At 43.2% G+C, this 22,456-nt stretch overlaps 2 protein-coding genes and 3 non-coding genes across 5 annotated transcripts; all 5 read right to left on the bottom strand.

The window, feature by feature from the left end:
* Nucleotides 1-426: 426 nt before the first annotated feature.
* Nucleotides 427-9,955, bottom strand: LOC129865570 (eukaryotic initiation factor 4A-I-like). The gene is made up of 11 exons (XM_055938457.1): nt 9,861-9,955; nt 8,408-8,459; nt 8,104-8,236; nt 7,375-7,514; nt 6,659-6,827; nt 6,132-6,241; nt 5,410-5,553; nt 4,329-4,466; nt 3,369-3,458; nt 2,729-2,808; nt 427-2,173 (listed from the first exon to the last, which is right to left on the bottom strand). Exons 1-11 carry the CDS (start codon nt 9,953-9,955, stop codon nt 2,029-2,031), a joined length of 1,296 nt encoding a protein of 431 aa, XP_055794432.1. The 3' UTR covers nt 427-2,028.
* LOC129866127 (small nucleolar RNA SNORD10) lies at nt 2,445-2,587 on the bottom strand. Its single transcript, XR_008761484.1, has one exon. It is a non-coding gene; the product is annotated as a small nucleolar RNA SNORD10 (small nucleolar RNA).
* Nucleotides 4,766-4,905, bottom strand: LOC129866129 (small nucleolar RNA SNORD10). Its single transcript, XR_008761486.1, has one exon. It is a non-coding gene; the product is annotated as a small nucleolar RNA SNORD10 (small nucleolar RNA).
* LOC129866128 (small nucleolar RNA SNORD10) lies at nt 6,400-6,542 on the bottom strand. Its single transcript, XR_008761485.1, has one exon. It is a non-coding gene; the product is annotated as a small nucleolar RNA SNORD10 (small nucleolar RNA).
* A 1,125-nt stretch (nt 9,956-11,080) lies between the features above and the next one.
* On the bottom strand, nt 11,081-22,429 carry LOC129865569 (sentrin-specific protease 3-like). The gene is made up of 11 exons (XM_055938456.1): nt 22,284-22,429; nt 20,760-21,494; nt 20,310-20,468; nt 19,553-19,664; nt 18,514-18,661; nt 16,320-16,367; nt 14,975-15,052; nt 14,570-14,707; nt 12,702-12,785; nt 12,522-12,572; nt 11,081-12,235 (listed from the first exon to the last, which is right to left on the bottom strand). Exons 2-11 carry the CDS (start codon nt 21,454-21,456, stop codon nt 12,125-12,127), a joined length of 1,626 nt encoding a protein of 541 aa, XP_055794431.1. The 5' UTR covers nt 21,457-21,494; nt 22,284-22,429; the 3' UTR covers nt 11,081-12,124.
* Between the last annotated feature and the right edge of the window lie 27 nt (nt 22,430-22,456).

Raw genomic sequence — 22,456 nt, 5'->3', positions numbered from 1 at the left:
CAATTTAAGGTGGAAAACGTCAAGTACCAGTTTGTAACCCACCTTCACTCTTCAAAAAGCCTAGCAATTAAAGAGATTTGGACAATGAGGCCCTTGATAGTTGATATAATTTGTGTACAGTAAAAAGTCAATCAAGGAGTTAAGAGCATTAGCACTGGCTCACAAAACTAGCTTCATACTGGACAGAAAAAACAAAATGGTGTCCACTAATTCATCTGAATCTGGGGAAGTTGATCTAGGGTCTCAACCCAAAGCATCCATTTAAAGCAAATATTAAGGTTAACCTAAATGTCTGAAATTCGATATGAATGCACATTGTAACCCACCATCACCACTCTTTAAAGTATAACTTGATTTATCAAACAAGGCTGTTTGGTATATGGCGTCAACGTGAGAAAGTGGATATGAATGCAACTTGAACCACGGTTAACTTGTTAAAAAGGAGAAACACCTTTTATTTAAGACCATTAAAATAAATACTATACAGAACCCAATGTAGAAAAGTTGATACATGGCCTCTGTCTCAAAATGGTTAATTTCATAATCACATTTTAAAAATAGCACTGACAAATCAATAAATTCCCACATCCCTCACAACCCACCCCATCCCACCCAATGACAGCTCATATTTTTTTAGCCTTTGAAAAAAAAAAAAAAGAACATGTTATAATAGTAATCTCTATATACTCAATCATTTGTAGTTTGGTCCTTTATGTGTAAAACCACCCCCCCCCCCCAACAGTTTGGTGAGGTAGGTTACAAAAGTGACACCACCCTTTCAAATCAGACATCTCTGAAAAGATAAAGAAATAACCTGTACTTTGAAATTACTGTTCTTGTGACAGTTCGAAAAAGGGTATGGATTGTAATCCCCTCAATAACCTATTCTGCCGTTAGCAGTCAGTTTCCCTGAAGCCCCACCAATAAGCGACAGGTTCCAAACAAAGAAAATAATGCTACCTCACAACTTGGACTATACAGGATAAAGCAGAAATATAAACAAGAGAATAGCACAGCAGAGAGCTCAGACATCAAGAGGAAAACATTTCATACTCATTCATGATTGCTTGATTTTTCTATCCTTTTTTCTATACAATTTTTTTTTAATTTGTTGAAGCCCCTTTCTCAAACAAACCTTTAAATACCCACTGAGAGAATAGGGTTGCATACCAATTTCAGTCGATACATTGTAATCTTTAGAAGCAGTATTCTGGCAAATGGTAATGTAATAACACATCTCCAAGACCAAAAAGTCCATGGTATAGTTTGTTGCACACTTACTGAAGTCAAAACACCCACTGACTGTAGATCAATGATACACTTTACAATAGTAAGAACGGTGCATCCAAAATGGCACCCTATTGCCTACTGTGCATTATATAGGGTATGTATGGTGCAGAATCAGACAGCCAGAGTCAGCATAAAAGCAAGTCACCCCCCCCCCCCCCAAAATTAAATCATTGGGGGTAGAGTGGATATCATAACCATAACTTGGCTAGTCAGGATAGGCTCCAGTTGGAGGGGGCACAGAAGCCATTATAGTAATGAATGTGGCCTCTCACTATATGGGTTCTTCTTTAACAGCCATTATCAATTCTAAACTTCAGTCCGAGTAGCACGATTGCCCCCATCATGTCAGGGAGTTGAGCTTAAAAACCAACAATGAACGAACCCATCAAAACAGAACACATTTTTGATTTTGGATAGACAATGGGAGAAGTAGGACTCAAATAAGCTTAATTGCAGACTAAAGGAATGGGCCATAAAGACCCCCCCCAGTTTAGAGAAATTTGAGTTGGGTTAGAATACTACTAGGTCAAGGATAGGAATCATGGCGAAACAGGATCAGATTGCAGGGGAGGGGATCTAGAAGGATTGTATTAGATCCCAGGTAAAGGTGGTAGGGACCAAGGATCCTCATTTGAAGGGGCAGGGGGACGTTTTTGTTCAGTGTTTCATGAAGTGGAAGGTTGGGACGGAGATGGAGGGGGGACCTGGGGCCGAACGAAATCCTCTAGAATGTAGAAACTAGATGAGGTCAGCCACGTTCATTGGCATCTCCTCGACGGTGGTATTGTAGAACGTCTCGATGTCCCGCAGCGTACGCTTGTCCTCTTCGGTCACCATGTTGATGGCAACGCCCTTACGACCGAAACGACCACCTCGCCCAATCCTGACAGAGGAAGCAGAGGTTAGGTTGGACATTAGGTTCCATCATGATGTTGAAATGCGACTGTGGCAGGTAGATATGACCCTTCATTACATGTTAAGTGCTTTGAGCCACCGGAAAAGAGCTATACATTCATGCTATTACATAATAATTGACTATTTACCCCCCCCCCCCCAATTTGTTACTTAAACCTTGTGTACCCATTGAATGAAACCTGACTGAACACTGAAAGGAGTCGCAATTTCAACCAACTAGAATCAAACTACATTACGCTGTATTCAGCCAGTGTGGAATCTGATCATGAGTTCCAGAGCCCTGAGGTTTAGAACACGCCAGCCAACAGAACGCTGACAGGCGGAACTAGAACACCCAGGGGGTTCCAGAGTCAGTTGACACGCATGGATTTCATCATTATACAGCTGTAGTTTAGCATGTCAAACACATGGTGACCTGGTATCAATGTCATTTGCTTTTACCACAACCACATGCAAAGTCAGACATATTTCCACAAAGGACAAAAGTAACGCTGCATGCTGGGAGTCATAGTATTAGTCTCACCTGTGGATGTAGTTCTCCCTGTTGGTGGGCAGGTCATAGTTGATGACCAGGGACACCTGCTGGACATCAATACCTCTGGCCTGGGGAACAAGAGACAGGAACAGTCAGTCCCAGCTAATGGCATTTGGGACACAGGTCACAGTACAAATAGGCCCAGGCGGCCAATGACAAGTCAGTCAGTCTTACTGTACTGATGTATAATGGTTGAAAATCAAGCGCTGTAAAAGACTACGTTAGAAATTGGAGAAAGCCAAACTGTTCTATGGACATTGAGGATCATGCCAACTAATTAAACTCTTGAGCAATACCATCTAGACTAGAGGGAGAGGTAGCACCGGAAACGTGTGTGCAATACTTATTTTGAATCAGTCAATAGCAAGGAAAGAAAAAAGTTACATTAGCAAAAGGTTGTAAACTGCTAATAAGTCGTGAGTAGGGACTGTGAGCCCAGTCACTGTGGAGAGCAGATTCTAGATTCTCTACCAGAGACCTTCATTCCAGACACAGCACACAAGCTGGGAGGAGAGTTATCTCTGGACTAAAATGAACAGGAAGTGGGTGGGGAACCATTACAGTGAGACGCCATCGCATGGAACAGGGAAACTACTTGAGCTCGATGTCATTGCAGGAAGTGATTTACCAGCAGGTCAGTGGTGATAAGAACTCTACTGGAGCCTGAGCGAAACTCCCTCATGATCAGGTCTCTCTCTTTCTGGTCCATGTCTCCATGCTGGAAGAGGACAGAAGATACACATCTTATTAGGCAGAGGTGATGTGGGTGTAGCTAAATGCTTGGGTTCCTAGCTCCTACAGCATAGTTATATCTAACAAATATAAAAAGTAAAGTTTAGGGTGAATGGTAAGCCATGTTTTGCTAAAAGACTTAACATAGATACAGGTCATACGAATCCACGGCAATTATGGCTATATGAGATTCTCGACTTGGACATTGTAGAAAACATTACTGCGCGATTACAGGAGTTGGACTTGAGGTAACGTCAAAACACAAAACAATATGCAAATACTGTGCCCATAGCATGAACCAGCCTATTCCTCACTGAACAGAGTTGACTGGGATGAATATGGACTTATTCTCTCTTCCCCTGGCAGATATAAGACTCAGTGCCATTAGAGGACACCGCCTTGCCCAGTTGACAGGGGAGATGAGGGCAGGGCATAGATGTATAAAAAGGAGTTATGCCATGTCTATGGGACAGCCTCACATTGACATAGCCGTGTTAATTAAAATCAGAGCAGAGTTGAAAGACAATGTTATTAGAATTGTGACACCGAACAAGGCACTCAAAGCCCTAAGGAGTCTAAAATGTCTCATGACAGAGCAACCTTCAGTCAACTTGATTACACTTATGTATTTTAACTTGCCCTTTATTTCACGAGGCAAGTCAGTTCAGAAATGTTTATTTTATTATTTACAATGCCCTACCAAAAGCCCTAGTTCAGTGACAGGGATTAAAATAGAGGACAAAATGAAGTGGACAGAAGTGTTTATACACACAATGATCCCCAACTTTTTTAAAGCCTCGTTAACCTCTTACCCAGAGCAGTTTAAGGCCAGACATTCAGGTTCATCGCCTCTTACCAGAGCGGAAACGGTGAAGTCCCTGGCGTGCATCTTCTCAGTGAGCCAGTCCACCTTCCTCCTGGTGTTGATGAAGATCACAGCCTGGGTAATGGTCAGGGTCTCATAAAGGTCACACAGGGTGTCCAGCTTCCACTCCTAACAGGTGAGACAAAGGAACAGATCAGGGGGATGACAAAGCAATGGAATATAGCGTTGTTTCACCAGTTAGGCAAACCCGTATTCATGCACAATATGGAGTTAGGCAGATGTGCTGGGCCATTATGAGTGAACCCTCTTCCAAAGTTCCCACGTCTCAACTTTCTTTTACCGTAGTCCGGCAAGCCAACTCAACGTAGCCTTTAATTACTACAAGTCTCATGAGAAGTTATAAACCGTCAAAACTAATGCCCAAGAGCCAATAACCACTGTAGGGCATTTGTCCAATAGAGGGGTGTGTTTTCAGGGCGACTGTCAGATCATGCCCCCAGAGCCCTGACGCCCAGTAACAACCAGCTGACAGAAGGCCAACCCAGGCCACCGGGAGCCACAGGGGAATCTGGGATCAGTTGACAAGCACAAGTCTCATAAAACAAACAGTCAATACCTTATTGGCAAGATAAGTCTAAATGTTTACTGTGGGTGTTTACACCATGCCTATGGTTCTGTGATGAGCTAAGATGCCATGCTATTTAGTGGGGCTTTTGTACCCTTGGTTCAGTAAAAGTAACCGAAAGGTTGCAAGGCCGAATCCCAGATTGACAAGGTAAAAATGTGTCGTTCCACTCCTGAACGCAGTTAACCCACTTACTAGGCCGTCAATGAAAAGACGTATTTGTTCTTAACTGACTTGCATAGTTAAATAAAAAGGTAAAAATAAATTGAGTTCACTTCAATTAAGTTTAACCAAATGTTCACATACCAGCTGTCAGAAGAAGAGTTTACCATGCAAACACTATCATTAAAATGAGAACCAAATGACTGTAGGTACAGTCATAGCAAGCCTTACTCTAAACTCTCCTAAAGGCTACATCTAAATAAAAAAACTCCCCCAATCCCACCTTTAACTGAGCCTACATCTGTGCCTAAGGGCAACCCTCACCTCTTTCTCAACGTTGATGTAGAACTGGCGGATACCCTCCAGGGTGAGCTCCTCCTTCTTGACCAGGATACGGATGGGCTCACGCATGAACTTCTTGGTGACCTCCAGCACATCCTGGGGCATGGTGGCAGACAGCAGCACCACCTGGAGGGGTTAGAGGTGAAAGGCCATTAGTTAGAATTAACGACAGATGTTACATTACTTGCGTCCACACTATCTACTACCTGGTAGCACCCAACTCCCAAATAGAGCACTCACTTTAGTCACTAGAGAGAAAAGGGTGTCGTTTTAGACAGCCATGGTCAACCACATGGAGGTTAGGCATGTTGAAGTCAAATCAACAGTACACTGAACAGTCTACAACAGTTCAACCTCAGGTGTGGGTGTGTGGTGACTTGTAAACTGACAGCTGTGCAGCAAGTGAATAAGTTGTAAACTGCTATTAAGTCGTGAGGAGGGACTGTGAGCCCAGTCACTGTGGAGAGCAGATTCTAGATTCTCTACCAGAGACCTTCATTCCAGACACAGCACACAAGCTGGGAGGAGAGTTATCTCTGGCCCCCCATACTATAGGGAGCAGGACAGTTTTAGTGTAACGCCACTGCATCAAGTTAATACTTCCATTACGCAATGAACCATGAAAAATGTTTCTAGTAATGACAACGACAGACACATCTGTCAAATGTCTCCAGCTAAAGTCGGTACTACCCAGACTGACGTACCTGCGTGCTGGTGGGGAGCTTCTGGAAGATCTCGTAGATCTGGTCCTTGAACCCTCTACTCAACATCTCATCTGCCTCATCCAGCACAAACATCTTGATGTTCTTGGAGGCTGGATGGAGGGAAGAACATATTAAACTTGCATATAAAAATATTAATTTAATTCCATCTTCACTGGTAATATCACCACTAACAATATTAGAGGGATGAATTAGCAAATTAATATTTTCCTACTACTTCACAACAAAAAGTGCTGAGTCATTGAACACTGTATTCAGCCAGTGTGGAATCTGATCATGAGTTCCAGAGCCCCGAGGTTTAGAACACGCCAGCCAACAGAACGCTGACAGGCGGAACTAGAACACTCAGGGTGTTCCAGAGTCAGTTGACACGCATGGATTTCATCATTATACAGCTCTATAACCGTACACGTTCACTCAAACGTATATTGTAAAGCCTCACTCCAAGCGTAACTTCAACCGTTGATTGGCAAATAAAACATTTGGTCAACCACTAGACCAGCACGTACCCAGGTATTTGCGGTTCAACATGTCGAACACGCGGCCAGGGGTCCCCACCACTATGTGAGGGGCCTCAGCCTGGAGCTTGGTAACCTCGTTACGGACGTTGGTCCCTCCTATACAGGCATGGCAGGAGGCTCCCATGTAGTCACCTAGGGCCAGGATCACCTTCTGGATCTGAGGAGGAAGGAAAGAAATATATTAGATAAAGGGGTATCGTTTTGAGTTCTGATCGTTGAGGTTTGTGTCAGAGGTGCGACTAGAATAACTGAGTTGGTATTGGTTTGAAAGAATGTGAGTTTTAGTGAAAAGGATATTTAATTGCCAATTCATCTGGCATCAGAGTATTTTGAAGCACGTGTTGCCCATTACATGAATAATCTTTGGCCTGGTTGACTTGTACATGTCAGGTTTGGCCAGTACATTTCCTGTTATACAAACTGTTATAATGTACAGGTTTTATAGATCTGTGCCCATAGCATGAACCAGCCTATTACTCACTGAACAGAGTTGACTGGGATGAATATGGACTCATTCTCTCTTCCCCTGGCAGATATAAGATTCAGTGCCATTAGAGAACACCGCCTTGCCCAGTTGACAGGGGACATTAGGTAACCACACAGGAGGCTAACAGTTTAGAATAGTGTGACATTACTTATGGTGTATTCTAGTTACATATCTGTCATGCAACCGAAGTAATGTGCCCATTCACCCCAGGACATACCTGCTGAGCCAGCTCTCTGGTGGGGGCCAGGACCAGGGCTTGGGTGCCCTTCAGCTCCATGTCAATCTGCTGCAGAATGGAAATGGCGAAGGTGGCAGTCTTCCCAGTACCAGACTGAGCCTGTGCAATCACATCATAACCTGGGAGAAGGCAGGACGGGAGATAATCAATGTCAGCTCTTTATAAAAAAGATTTGTGGCATACTATACACCACCCCCACTGATTACATTTACTATACTGTTAACCCCACAACTATTTTGCGAGGACTTGAACACATGCTTTTTACTAGAACGTCAGCTAACAAACATACACATTTAAGTAAAATGAACCACCCACTACCAGTTGTTTAGAGTTAAATTTCAATTCTCAGTAAATTAAACTAAAAATGCACTACATTTGACCGGCCATTTCATCTGTGCCCATAGCATGAACCAGCCTATTCCTCACTGAACAGAGTTGACTGGGATGAATATGGACTTATTCTCTCTTCCCCTGGCAGATATAAGACTCGGTGCCATTAGAGGACACCGCCTTGCCCAGTTGACAGGGGGCTTTAAGTCAAGCAGAAGTAGTGACTTCAGCAGTTTTAGTTCCCTTGGCGTAAGTGAATGTTAGAGGTCTTAAGGTGACGAGCTCATGCTTTCTTAAGAGTTGAACTCCCTCATAAGGTTTATAACATTTACAATTTACACCCAACCATCTGAAGTACGAGTGTGGTTGAATACTCACCCTTGATACAAGGGAGGATAGCCCTCTGCTGGATAGCGGAGGGTTTTTCAAAACCATAGGCATAGATTCCCCTGAGCAGCTTTTCGCCCAAGTTCATCTCATCAAAACTGTCCACGATCTCATTCCAGTTGCTCTGTAGAAAGTAGAATATAAACATTTACCATACACTTTTCCAGTGTGACTTTGACTACCTACTGTTTTAGCATCGAATTAAGCTGATAAAACACATTAAGTTTTACCTGGCGCTCTTGAAACTCTTCCTTTGCATCCAATTTAGCAGCTGTAACAATGCAGCGATACTCACCTCAATGATCCCATCTGGCTCCATGCCCTCAGGGCCATTATCTCTAGAAGGTCTGAAAAAGATCAAACATGGCAGAAGTCATTTTTAGCCAATTCCCCGAGGGACAACAGTAAACTACCCTACACATTTTACAACGTAAACCTGCCTTTAAGCTTGAAGGCAAATATCGTTACTTACAGGCTACACTGGACAGACACTTAAAGAGAGAAATTGTTTCTGGCGGAGAAGTAATTTCTACTAGAAAAGGATTAAAATAATGTCAGTTAACCGTTTCGTAAAAGTTTTTTTTTAAATGTATTGCTAAACAGCCGAATTGCACAATGGAGATTGTGTAGAGTAGAACACGTAGAGTGGGCGGGCGGCATTTCCCGGAAAAACGCCCATGGTCGAAAGGCGGCCATTTCTTTCAGACATTTCAAGATGGTCGTTCACCAAGGCCCGAATACCAGTGACGGCGAACAGCTTGCGTAAACGACGATCGAACGTGTAAAATACTTGCTTAAAAACAAATTACTTAGATGTTCAAAAACGGATTTAACATAATATTCCAATTGAAAGTAATCTCTGAAAATAATTCTGGTTTACAAGGGCTGGTAATCTACATGTTAAGCATTAGCCTGTTAGATAGCCAACTAGGCCCAATGTCGATCACTCCCGAGTGAATTGGCAACTAGATCAATATTAAGTCAACAAATCGCGAACATTGTTTTAATACAATACCTATCCATTTGGAATGTGATAAATAGGTCAGACAAAAATGGCAATAGTAAGACAATAAGGCCTGCCATTGTCACGCCGGTAACTACGACCATGTGCGTGACATTATACCCCCCCCCCGCCCTTTCCTCGAGCCATCCTGCTGGACCTGGCTGACTAAGGATACCATGTTGACCTGCCCAAGATATTTCGATTAATATATCGACGTATTTTCAAAAGTGAGGCTTATTAAAATCAGATTACAACACAAAAAAGCCACATCAGATACGTATTCCGGAAAGGCCTAGGCTAAACCAGGCTCAAATCAAGTTCGTCACTCACGTGCTTGCCGAGAAGCCGGCACCGCAACATCTCGTATTGCAAATTAGGCAAAGTTCTAACAGTGGTTTTCCAAACATAAATGTATAATAATCTTAATTCGTACGCTTTCAAAACAGAAAATAAAATGCTGTCGATCGATGCTGGTTATACATTACGAGTAACTCCTTATCTAAAAAAGGCCGAATTGAGGGACCTTTACACATAGCTAACGTTAACTTAGGCTAACTACATCTAACGTTAGCATACGGGCTAACCAGATATCGAACAAGTCAAATACGTTCAACATTAACGCTTTAAACGTCGCATACTTTTTCAAATAGTATGCGTTACGATAATACATATTTTTCCTATTTGAAATTACAATTTGATCAATATTACGCAATACAGTTCCAAAAATGTGCGTTCCTTACTGTACCTGTCTTCATATTCAGCCGACATTATCACAAAGGAAGAGAATGTGGCAGAAACCTTATATATACGTCTACGTGTTGAGCAAACTAGCGATTTCATTGCAGCAGTGCAATATCAATCAACTCTGACTCCACCCATTATGATATATCATTGGCCAACTCATACGTCATTAAAAAGTGATTGACAGCTTAATCGCGTATATTTACACTCAAGTAGGCGGGATATAATACATAACCCTCCCATCGCATGTAACTATTGGGCAAAAGCACGCTTGAAGTCAGTTTTCATTGGGTATTTCCTTTGCAGCGTTGAACGCGCTCGAACACTGATCTCAGATCAGCTTTTCCGATCATGTTAAAAACTTCAACATTCTAGAATGAGAATTCTGAAACCGATGCAGGAACAGTTCATTTAGCACCACATATGACTAGAGCCATCCCCTGCCAGTCTTTACGTCACTCAACTGGGCTCTCGAGTGGCGCAGCGGTCAAGGCACTGCATCTCAGTGCAAGAGGCGTTACTACAGTCCCTGGTTAGAATCCACATCCAGAGTCCCATAGGGCAGGGCACAATTGGCCCAACGTCGCCCGGGTTTGGCTGGGGTAGGCCATTATTGTAAATAAGAATTTGTTCTTATTAACGGACATACCTATTTAATGTCTCCTGCTGTGTTGCAATGAACACATCGTGTTGTACTTTTACCCTGAACTTTTTTTGGAAGAACATGAGTAATTTACAGCATCACCATCTACCTAGACTAGCCTCTATTTTTTGTAATGGAGATAAAACATACCTAATGACTAACATTGTCTGCTTTGGTAACTCACACCATAAAACAGATGTGACGGACAACCTCCACTCTACCTTACCCTCTAATATCGGTTCAAAAAGCACACCACACTGTTAGAATTATGACTGGAACTATAGAAGTCAGTATGAGCAATCTACCTTCCACATCCATGTGTAACTACGAGAAGCTAGCACTTGGCAACTACCAGCAGGAAGCAAACTTTTGCTGCTATTACATTGCTCCAGAAAAATCTTGAAATATATTTAGTGTCATTTAGGTATGCATGAATAGCTTTGTCTTTTTAGATAGGATCACCCAGACAAACAAACCCGCACACAATCCAGAACATCTAGATGCCACACCACTAGAGAAATCATCCTCTTCCTCTATTCACACTAGCTAATAAATACATTATACAAAGCATGAAAGAAATTCAACTTTCATTTCTGTTCCTTGCCATGTACTTGTTTATTCTGATCAACCATAAATGCTTTTTAAAAAAGGTATAAAAACAATCAATTATGTTCCATCAAATTTCTGCTCAAAAAACTATATAAAAACAAAAACATACACATCAACAATGTCGCTTTTAGTTAAAGGAGGGGAAAATGTAATACCACAAATACGTGCCAAATGGCAGCCCATTCCTTATATAGTGCACTTTTGACCAGAACCTTATGGTCAAAGTAGTGTACTATAAAGGGCATAGAGTGCCATTTGGGAATCATGGTTGTGTATAGCCGACATGGTCCAACCAATGACTCAAACAGAACTTAGTAAGATTTTGTTTTTATTTTAAATCAAAATTTAAAAAAACATCACTGCCATCCAAAAAACACCATGAACAATAAGCATAGCAACATGTTTTTTTACTGATAAAGACAAAAAAAAAACTGAACATAAGTGAAGATAGAATACACCCCCCCCCCCCCCCCCCCCCAATCGACGCTTGTCTGTTTGGGGGGTTCCTGCACCGGTAAGGTGATAAGTCCATTGGGAGAAAGAGAAAAGTGTATTTTTATTCAAATGCACTATTTCACCACCAGAGTATAGTAGACTTGGTTTGCATCCGAAATAGAACCCTATTACCTATATAGTGTACTGCATTTGTCCAGGGCCCATGATCAAAAGTAGTGCACTACATATGGAAATAGTGTGCCTTTTTGGATATAATCGAAAACTTGGCCTCTGTCAATCACAAGGAAACAAACATCAAAATTAAATAAAAACAAGGGTCATGGGAGAAAAAAAAAAAGAAAAAAAAGAGGGGACAGATAACGGGATGAAAAGAAAAGGTCCACTTCTAGTTGTAAAGTCTCTGGATATCAATGTTGTCAAGGGGAGAATTTTTTTTCCTTTGAAAAGTTCTTGTTTCCTTTCTTTCAGTCACTAGCTCATTTGGAATAGGTCATTATAACCATCCCTCGCTTCCTCAGAATCCCCCACTTCTTTGTTAAAAATCCTCAAAGGGCGTGGTGTCACAGCGAGAGCTTGCAGTGACAGAGTTCTTTGTACATGAGTCTCCTCAGTTTGGGCATGTCCTGCTGGCCGAAGCTGAACGGCTGACCCAGGGCTAGAGTCTTGCAGTACTGGAAGGAACACCGACAGGTTAGAAATCATGCTTCCCCCTAGTGTTGGACACAAAGGCCCCTCTAGCAACATCCAGGCCCTCTAGCACCAAATTGCTCTACCTTGCCATTCAGAGGGCAATGTTAAGCAGTTACAATATTAAAGCTATCCAATCCTAAATCTAAACGAGTGACAAGGTCTTGGGAGTAGGGACTAGGCTTGATTTAGAATACAGCACACAAGTGTGTAGTACAAGGACAGCTATGGACCATGGCTCTCTGATTGTAAATCAGGACTTGTACCTACCTGAAGAACAAACGCCCCACAGTCACTGTCATTGTTCTGACGGCCCACATTCTGAAACACAAACAGTAAATGCACTCAGAATATACACCCACCAATGTCAAACAAACAAAATCTGTTGTTCATTCATGTAAAGCAATTGTTGTTACACTATGAATCAGAACTGAAGACAAACCGACTCACCATTTTGAAATAGCCTTTCCACCCTGTAAGGAAATCTCTCTGGTCTTTCTTGACAGCCTCCGCCTGCAGATACTTTGCAATATGCTGAGGAGGTGGAAAACAAAAGAGCCAATTTCACTTAATTTCAAAGACGACCAAATAAACACCCAAACAGACCATTCTGAACAAGGTGAAACAAATCAGGTGCTGTAACAAATAGAAATCGAGGTGCCACAACATCCTAAATAAACTCAGCAAAAAAAGAAACGTCCTCACTGTCAACTGCGTTAATTTTCAGCAAACTGTGTAAATATTTGTATGAACATAACAAGATTCAACAACTGAGACAAGCTGAACAAGTTCCACAGACATGTGACTAACAGAAATGGAATAACATGTCCCTGAACAAGGGGGGGTCAAAATCAAAAGTAACAACCAGTATCTGGTGTGGCCACCAGCTGCATTAAGTACTGCAGTACATCTCCTCCTTATGGACTGCACCAGATTTGCCAGTTCTTGCTGTGAGATGTTACCCACTCTTCCACTAAGGCACCTGCAAGTTCCCGAACATTTCTGGCCCTAGCCCTCACCCTCCGATCCAACAGGTCCCAGACGTGCTCAATGGGATTGAGATCCGGGCTCTTCGCTAGCCACGGCAGAACACTGACATTCCTGTCTTGCAGGAAATCACGCCCAGAATGAGCAATATGGTTGGTGGCATTGTAATGCTGGAGGGTCATGTCAGGATGAGCTTGCAGGAAGGGAACCACATGAGGGAGGAGGAAGTCTTCCCTGTAACACACAGGGTTGAGATTGCCTGCAATGACAACAAGCTCAGTCCAATGACGCTGTGACACACCGCCACAGACCATGACGGACCCTCCACCTCCAAATCGATCGCACTCTAGAGTACAGGCCTCGGTGTAACGCTCATTCCGTCGACAATAAACGCGAATCAGACCACCACCCCCGGTGAGACAAAACTGCAACTCGTCAGTGAAGAGCACTTTTTGCCTGTCTGGTCCAGCGACGGTGTGTTTGTTCCCATAGGCGACGTTCTTGCCAGTGATGTCTAGTGAGGACCTGCCTTACAACAGGCCTACAAGCCCTCAGTCCAGCCTCTCTCAGCCTATTGCGTACAGTCTGAGTACTGATGGAGGGATTGTGCATTCCTGGTGTAACATGGACAGTTGTTGTTGCCATCCTGTACCTGTCCCGCAGGTGTGATGTTCGGATGTACTGATCCTGCGCAGGTGTTGTTACACGTGGTCTGCCACTGCGAGGACGATCAGCTATCTGTCCTGTCTCGCTGTCTTAGGCGTCTCACAGTACGGACATTGCAATTTATTGCCCTGGCCACATCTGCAGTCCTCATGCCTCCTTGCAGCATGCCTAAAGCACGTTCACGCAGATGCGCAGGGACCCTGGGCATCTTTCTTTTGGTGTTTTTCAGAGTCAGTAGAAAGGCCTCTTTAGTGTCGTAAGTTTTCATAACTGTGACCTTAATTGCCTACCGTCTGTAAGCTGTTAGTGTCTTAACGACCGTTCCACAGGTGCATGTTCATTAATTGTTTATGGTTCATTGAACACGCATGGGAAACAGTGTTTAAACCCTTTACAATAAAGATCTGCGAAGTTATTTAGATTTTTACAAATTATCTTTGAAAGACAGGGTCCTGAAAAAGGGGCGTTTCTTTTTTTGCAGAGGTTACATGTCAGAGAAGAAAAAAGGTATGGCACAAAACAGAACGTTCACTCAGATTTTAGCAAGCAAAATTTCTCTGTGTGACCCATGGTCAGGTCTCACTTGGGAAAGAGGTGTTCTGCCCGTAACTGGACTTCTGGGTTAAATTAAGGTTAAATATGCATTTGAAAGATGGGTCTCTCACCTTTGGGCAGCGTCGGTTGAGAGTGCGTTGGGAGTCAAAGTAGGTGATTGCCCTACGGGGGATGTCTACGCTGACCAGGGACCAGTGGACCTCCAGGTGGATGGGGATCAGGAGGAGATCCTTCTTGAAGATGTCCACCTGGGAGGGAAGAGGTAGGAACATGTTCAGGCGTTGGTGGTTTAAGGCCCGGGTCTCTATGCGTAACAGATTTTCCCCCCTCATTGTATTCGTGACAGGTGCACAAATGTCAATTGGTTCATAATTTGTTGCATATTTAGTTATAATGCAAATATACTGACAACATTTGATTGCTTGATTGAGAAAGGATAATGCAAAGCGGGTATATTGAGGACAACGAAACCAAAAAAAAACTATTAGATAACGAATAGCTTTATGGTTCCTTACATTCTTTGTCCATCGTTTGACTCCATCGTAGCCTTTCGTCCTCAACTTGTCGTAGAAGAAACTGTTGAAGAAGTGAACCTGAGAGAAGGAAAAAAAGACATCAGATGCTACAGATGTTCTCCTTCACTGAATATACAGTGGCAAGAAAAAGTATGTGAACCCTTTGGAATTACCTGAATTTCTGCATAAATTGGTCATAACATTTGATCTGATCATCTAAGTCACAACAATAGACAAACACAGTGTGTGTAAAGCTGGAAAGGGTTACAAAAGCATCTCTAAAACTGTGGATTGATGAACATCAAGGTTAAGGCAAATGGTCTATACATGGAGAAAGTTCAGCACAGTTGCTACTCTCCCTATGAGTCGCCGTCCTGCAAAGATGACTGCAACAGAGCAGTGCAGAAACATTGCTGCAAGTCTGAAGTTTGTAAAAGAGCACCTGGATGTTCCAGCGCTACTGGCAAAATATTCTGTGAACAGATGAAACTACAGTTGAGTTGTTTGGAAGGAACACAACACTATGTGGGGAGAAAAAAAAGGCACAGCACACCAACATCAAAACCTCATCCCAACTATAAAGTATGGTGGAGGGAGAGTCATGGTTTGGGGCTGCTTTGCTGCTTCAGGGCCTGGACAGCTTGCTATCGTCGACGGAAAAATGAATTCCCAAGTTTATCAAGACATTTTGCAGGGGAATGTTAGGCTATCCGCCAATTGAAGCTCAACAGAAGTTGGGTGATGCAGAAGGACAACGACCCAAAACACAGAAATAAATCAACAACAGAATGGCTTCAACAGAAGAAAATACCCCTTCTGGAGTGGCCCAGACAGAGTCCTGACCTCAACCCGATTGAAATGCTGTGGCATGACCTCAAGAGGGCAGTTCACACCAGATATCCCAAGAAAATTGCTTAACTGGAACAGTTTTGTTAAGAAAAATGGTCCAAAATTCCTCATGACCATTGTGCAGGTCTGATCGGCAACTACAGAAAACGTTTGATTGAGGTCATTGCTGCCAAAGGAGGGTGAACCAGTTATTAAATCTAAGGGTTCACACACACTTTTCTCACCCTGCACTGTGAATGTTTACACGGTGTGTTCAATAAAGACATAAAAACCTATAATTGTTTGTGTTATTAGTTGAAGCAGACTGTGTGTCTCTTGTTGTGACTTAGATGAAGATCAGACCAAGTGCTGAGACATTTTTGCAGAAATACAGGTAATTCCAAAGGGTTCATACTTTTTCTTGCCACTGTACTGTAGTCAGGAGAAATATTATGGATTTTGTTGAAGTAGTATATTGTGGAAGTATGTTGTATTATACATTTAAAATGGTTCCTACCTTCTCAGACACCGAGTCCATCACAAGGTCACCATACATGTTCATGACCTAAAGAAGAAGATACATTGAATAAACAATGCACAATGCCTTGCTTTTAATCAGTTCAAAAGTAACAGATATTTGCATACAGGGCTCAATCTTAACTAGACATACCCACATCTACAATTTTGCATGAGTCATGCAATATTTCAATGCAGAAAATGCTAAATGTATGCAGAAATTCAGGTTACAAATCAAATCTTAGTCACATGCGCCGAATACAACAGTGAAACGCTTACTTACGAGACCCTAACCAACAATGTAGTTTAAAAAAAAATACAGATCAGATTAAGAAATACAAGTAATTAAAGAGCAGCAGTAAAATAACATTAGCGAGACTATATACAGTCGTGGCTAAAAGTTGAGAATGACACAAATATGAATTTTCAAAGTCTGCTGCCTCAGTTTGTATGATGGCAATTTGCATATACTCCAGAATGTTACGAAGAGTGATCAGATGAATTGCAAAGTCCCTCTTTGCCATGCAAATTAACTGAATCCCCCAAAAACCTTTCCACTGCATTTCAGCCCTGCCACAAAAGGACCAGCTGACAACATGTCAGTGATTCTCTCTTTAACACAGGTGTGAGTGTTGACGAGGACAAGGCTGGAGATCACTCTGCCATGCTGATTGAGTTCGAATAACAGACTGGAAGCTTCAAAAGGAGGGTGGTGCTTGGAATCATTGTTCTTCCTCTGTCAATCATGGTTTCCTGCAAGGAAATACGTGCCGTCATCATTGCTCTGCACAAAAAGGGCTTCACAGGTAAGGATATTGCTGCCAGTAAGATTGCACCTAAATCAACCATTTATCGGATCATCAAGAACTTCAAGGAGAGCGGTTCAATTGTTGTGAAGAAGGCTTCATGGCGCCGAAGAAAGTCCAACAAGCACCAGGACAGTCACCTAAAGTTGATTCAGCTGCGGGACCGGGGCACCACCAGTACAGAGTTTGCTCAGGAATGGCAGCAGGCAGGTGTGAGTGCATCTGCACGCACAGTGAGGCAAAGACTTTTGGAGGATGGCCTGGTGTCAAGAAGGGCAGCAAAGAAGCCACTTCTCTCCAGGAAAAACATCAGGGACAGACTGATATTCTGCAAAAAGTACAGAGAGTACAGTGCCTTGTTCAGGGGCAGAACGACAGAATTTTACTTGGTCAGCTCGGAGATTCGATCTTGCAACCTTTTGGTTACTAGTCCAACGTTCTAACCACTAGGCTACCTGCCGCCCCCACATACACTATGTCCCCATGTGCAGTTTCAAACCGTAGTCAGGCTTTTTTATGGCGGTTTTGGAGCACTGGTTTCTTCCTTGCTGAGCAGCATTTGAGGTTATGTCTATATAGGACTCGTTCTACTGTGGATATAGATACTTTTGTACCTGTTTCCTCCAGCATCTTCACAAGGTCCTTTGCTGTTGTTCTGGGATTGATTTGCACTTTTCGCACCAAAGTACGTTCATCTCTAGGAGACAGAACGCGTCTCCTTCCTGAGCTGTATGACGGCTGCGTGGTTCCATGGTGTTTATACTTACTTACTATTGTTTGTACAGATGAACGTGGTACCTTCAGGCGTTTGGAAATTTCTCCCAAGGATGAACCAGACTTGTGGAGGTCTACAACTTATTTTCTGAGGTCTTGGCTGATTTCTTTTGATTTTCCCATGATGTCAAGCAAAGAGGCACTAAGTTTGAAGGTAGGCCTTGAAATACATCCACAGGTACACCTCCAATTGACTCAAATTATGTCAATTAGCCTATCAGAAGCTTCTAAAGCCATGACATTATTTTCTGGAATTTTCCAAGCTGTTTAAAGGCAAAGTCAACTTTGTATGTAAACTTTTGACCCACTGGAATTGTGATACAGTGAAATAATGTTGTGTCATCAGCATTTTTTGTTGTTTAACACTTTCAGGTTTGTTTATCAGTTGGTGCCACTTTAGTTCATCGCTCTCTGAAAGTGCTGATTAAAAATTATTTTGGTCATTTCTAGAATACACTGCGTCTGTATGAGTGAGGGGAGTCATATGAATGGAGTTAAAAACAAGGCTGACATGGTATATCAAGATGTACAATTGTAACATCACAAGCCCATAAAAAATTTTGTTCACAGACGTTCATTTGACAAACTACAAAAGTGTTAAAGGGTCCCACCCACTTGGTCATTGAGCCAATTCTGTCCATACAACGTGCTTAAGTCATCCATGGTAAGGACATGACGCTTGTAGTTGACACGGAACCCTCGCACCATGGCCGTGCCAGACGACCTCTGGTAGGACTGGATTAGATGTTGGACCACTACTTTCCTGTTGGAAATGGAAACATGAGATGAGCTATATGGAACTTTTACAAAAGCTTTTCTGCATTATACCACCTTGTCTTTTTGGGAAATATCAGATGGAACTGTATCAGTCAAGTATTACTTGAACCATAAACATTTGTTTCTCGTTAACTTTACACTGGGCAACAGCTGGGTCATATTCATTAGTGCACAACATAGCGAAAACAAGCGTTTCTTATTGGAGAGTCCAACTTATCCGTACCAGTTTTCAGTTTTCTTCCCAAGCCCAGGTGATGAACAGGGGGTTCCATCACAGATGGGTTACATCACGATCTTCAATTTGTAACATTTGTGTTTTGTCATAACACAAAGACTCATTTCCATGAACATACTCAGAACTTGGGTGATACATGTGGGTGGTTTCATCATGTGGGTGGTTTCCATTCCCTTTGTTCCAATTCACTCCGACAGATTGTGTTGGGAATGTTAAAAACAACTAATTTGGAGGTCTAAAAATCATAGAATTGGAATGATTCTAATTCTATGTCTGAAATTAGAGTGCTGCGTAGAAGCTAGAAGGAATATGTGACTACTCTCCAGGACAGATGTACTTGGTTTACATTCCACCTGGCCTTGGCAAAGAGCACCAAGCTTTTTATGGCCAACATTTAAAAGGAACCTCACATTAGGCAGACATCAGGGATATCAGATTGTATAAATATTAGGCTGTGTTGGTGTTGCTCTTTACAAGACATTATGATTCATCTGTGTTTGTACTGTATGTGTGGGCAGTGTGTGAGAATGGGCACCTGCATTTCTTTGCATGTCTGTCCGTGTTCGCACATCTGCCTGTGTGTGTGAACGTGTATACTATGTGTGCCACATCTGCCTGTGTGTGTGTGTACACGTCTCAGACCTGTGAGGCTGTGAGAAGTTGTCGTGGAAGATGTCTTTTAATTTCTCCACCACGTCGTCAGCGTGGATGGGGATCAGACTGCCGTACTTCTGGAGGGAGTCATCCAGGATCCCTGAGACAACGGGAAAACAATACAGAATGTTGGGAGAGTAATATGGAATCACACTGACTGTAGAGGATTCTGTGACCTTGAGCAGCCAAGGTCAGTCCTATATTCATATCCTGTTGGTAGCAGGTGTAAAGCTAAACCATACCAACATGTACATATTACCTCAACTACTTCAACCCCAGGACAATGATTTGAGAAAAGAGCGAGCTTAATTTCTTACTTGAACTTGGCCCCTTTTCCCAAAAGCATCTTAAGGCTAAGTTCATCATTAGACCCATTGAGGTAAATTCTATACAATGTAGCAATTTCAATCTCTTCGCATCGCTGCAACTTCCCAACGGGCTCGGGAGGCGAAGGCGCCTGGCACAAGGAGTTGCTAGAGCACGATGAGCCATGTAAAGCCCCCTCCGGCCAAACCCTACTCTAACAACGTTGGGCCAATTGTGAGCCGCCCTACGAGACTCCCGATCACGGACGGTTGTGACCTGGGATCAAACCCAGGTCTGTAGTGACGCCTCTAGCACTGCACCACTCGGGAGGCCCCCTGCCCAATGATTTCAATAGCAGGAAATCCCTGAGTTACTTCATTACATAATTTAAACTAGAAAAGGTCATTTTCCCGAAGCAAAATTGTATGTTTCAGTTTACCATGCACACAGCTCATGTGTTCCTCAGTGAGAGTGACTTCCACAGGTTTCTCTCTGACGATGGAGTACGATGAGGCCTCTGGTCCCCTTCTTCCGCTTTCCACCAGACCACCCATCTGACTGGACTGGTAGTCTCCTGAGTAACCATTCAACCTGTTGTCTGCAGGGACGACAAAGGTCTAGTAAGTGAATATTATGAGATAATTATAGTATAATTTATATACAAATGGTGATACCTTTTGAGATGGTTAGTCACAGTCATTGAAACATATCAGCCCAGTGCCAACACAATCGTTCCAATTTTGCCAACAGTGGGTATATTAGATAAGAATTGTTTGCCAGCAGAAAATAGAGACTTGAGTGTACCCTCTGTTGTTTTGATCATATCAACAGCCCTTTCGAACACTGAGTCTTCAGTTTGTCAGATACACCTTCCGTGGGATCATCTCACCTCTTTCAGACCCACCAAGCCTCTCATCATCTGACAGTGGGCTGCTCAGACCCGGGTCCACTCCCCTCCCATGGCGGTTGGAATACAAACTATACCGACGCCAACTCCTCGCCCTCCTGTGCCCCAGGGTGCCCACCCACTGTGTCCGGTGACGCCAGGTCTTCCAATGCTGGGTGAGACGGAGCCGTAGACCTTCATGGGAGTGGAGCTTCCTCCAGCGCCTCAGCCTGCGCTGCCTGAACCCGTTGAGCCTGGACGGGATAGGGACGCTGGGAAAGTCCCTGGCTTCAGGTTCGGCCTGGTTGTTGTCATGGTCAGCCAGTGGTGATTGCAGCTGGTGATGATGATTCTGCTCTTGTTGGTATGTGGTGGGGACCATGTGTGGGACCTCCCATACGACCTCAGCCTCCTCCTCAGCCTTCTGTCCTTCCTCCTCCTCATCCCAGCCCTCACCTACAAAATCTTCCTCATTGTTTTCCCCCTCCATCTCCTCGGCCTCCCAGGCCACCCTTTCCTTCTGGCCCAGCTTTAGGGGCATGGGGCTGGGAATCTGGTGGGTTGAGGTGGGGTCCATCTCCAGGTGACCCCCGGAGATTGCTACATCACCACCTCCATCCCCACTGTCCTCCTGGCCCACACCTAGGCCCAGCTGCCCCTGCCAACGGTTCTGTGCTAGACTGCTACCACTGTCCCTCATGGTCCACGGGCACCCCACAACCTGCGCCAGCTCGTCGCCTGGGGAACGAGTAAGGGGGAGAAATTAGAGACAAATGTCACATGATGCACCTCCAATGTTTTTCAGTAGGTAGGACACTACTATAATAAGCACATCTACAACATGCAAAGCAAGTGCATAGAATTATGCAAGCATGACTGTAACCACATGTTGGTTTCTGCAACTCATTAGGGCATAAAACGAGTACATTACTTTCCGGTTAGCCGAATTATTGTATGCAGCTCAATGCTTCTAAATTTCAACATAGCGTGCATTGATGCATTTACATCCTGTGCCTTGCGAACGCCATTCATTTTGGTAGTCATTAATTGTAACATGCAGCTGGCGAGCTAGCAGGCTGCACTTTATATAAGAAACCTGTGAACTGGAAACAAAAGATAACTATTGACGATGCCGAAAAGTGAATGATATGTCATCATGTATTCAATGTTGCTCACAGACGCTGGCAAGGAGGCTAGTTAACTATGCAGTTAATAGCTGTCGTTTGCAGCTAACGTTAGTAGCTGATAACTAGTTAACGTTAATGGGATAGCGATGAAACATGTTTAGTTTGCTTCGACAGGACCGAAGTTAACTTTAAACTGTCAAAACTATTTTACAGTTTGGTATGTTGTTTTGTATGCACATTGTATAAACAATACATGAGTAACCAATTAAGCGAAAAACGATGCTAGCTACTTAGCAAGGATATAGCTAGCTACTTCGCAAGCTAACATTAGCTAAATAGCAACATAAACTGCCGGTCGCCTATCGTTTTTGTCTCAAGTAAAATGCAACCCCGCACTCACCGTTAAACTGCAGTTTTGGGCAAATGTGTTTCTTATATACAGTTAAACGTTTGCGTAGTGTTTTTTAAAATTATTTTTGGGACCAAAACAGACGCGACTTTTCTGTTAAACCTCATTCAATGAAGCAGACACTGATGTAGTAAAGCAATCGTCACCACCCCCCCAGCTAACAT

The sequence above is a fragment of the Salvelinus fontinalis genome, chromosome 11 (genome assembly GCF_029448725.1).
Source record: "Salvelinus fontinalis isolate EN_2023a chromosome 11, ASM2944872v1, whole genome shotgun sequence".
Lineage (NCBI taxonomy): Eukaryota > Metazoa > Chordata > Actinopteri > Salmoniformes > Salmonidae > Salvelinus > Salvelinus fontinalis.
This window is presented reverse-complemented; position numbering and strand designations above follow the sequence as displayed.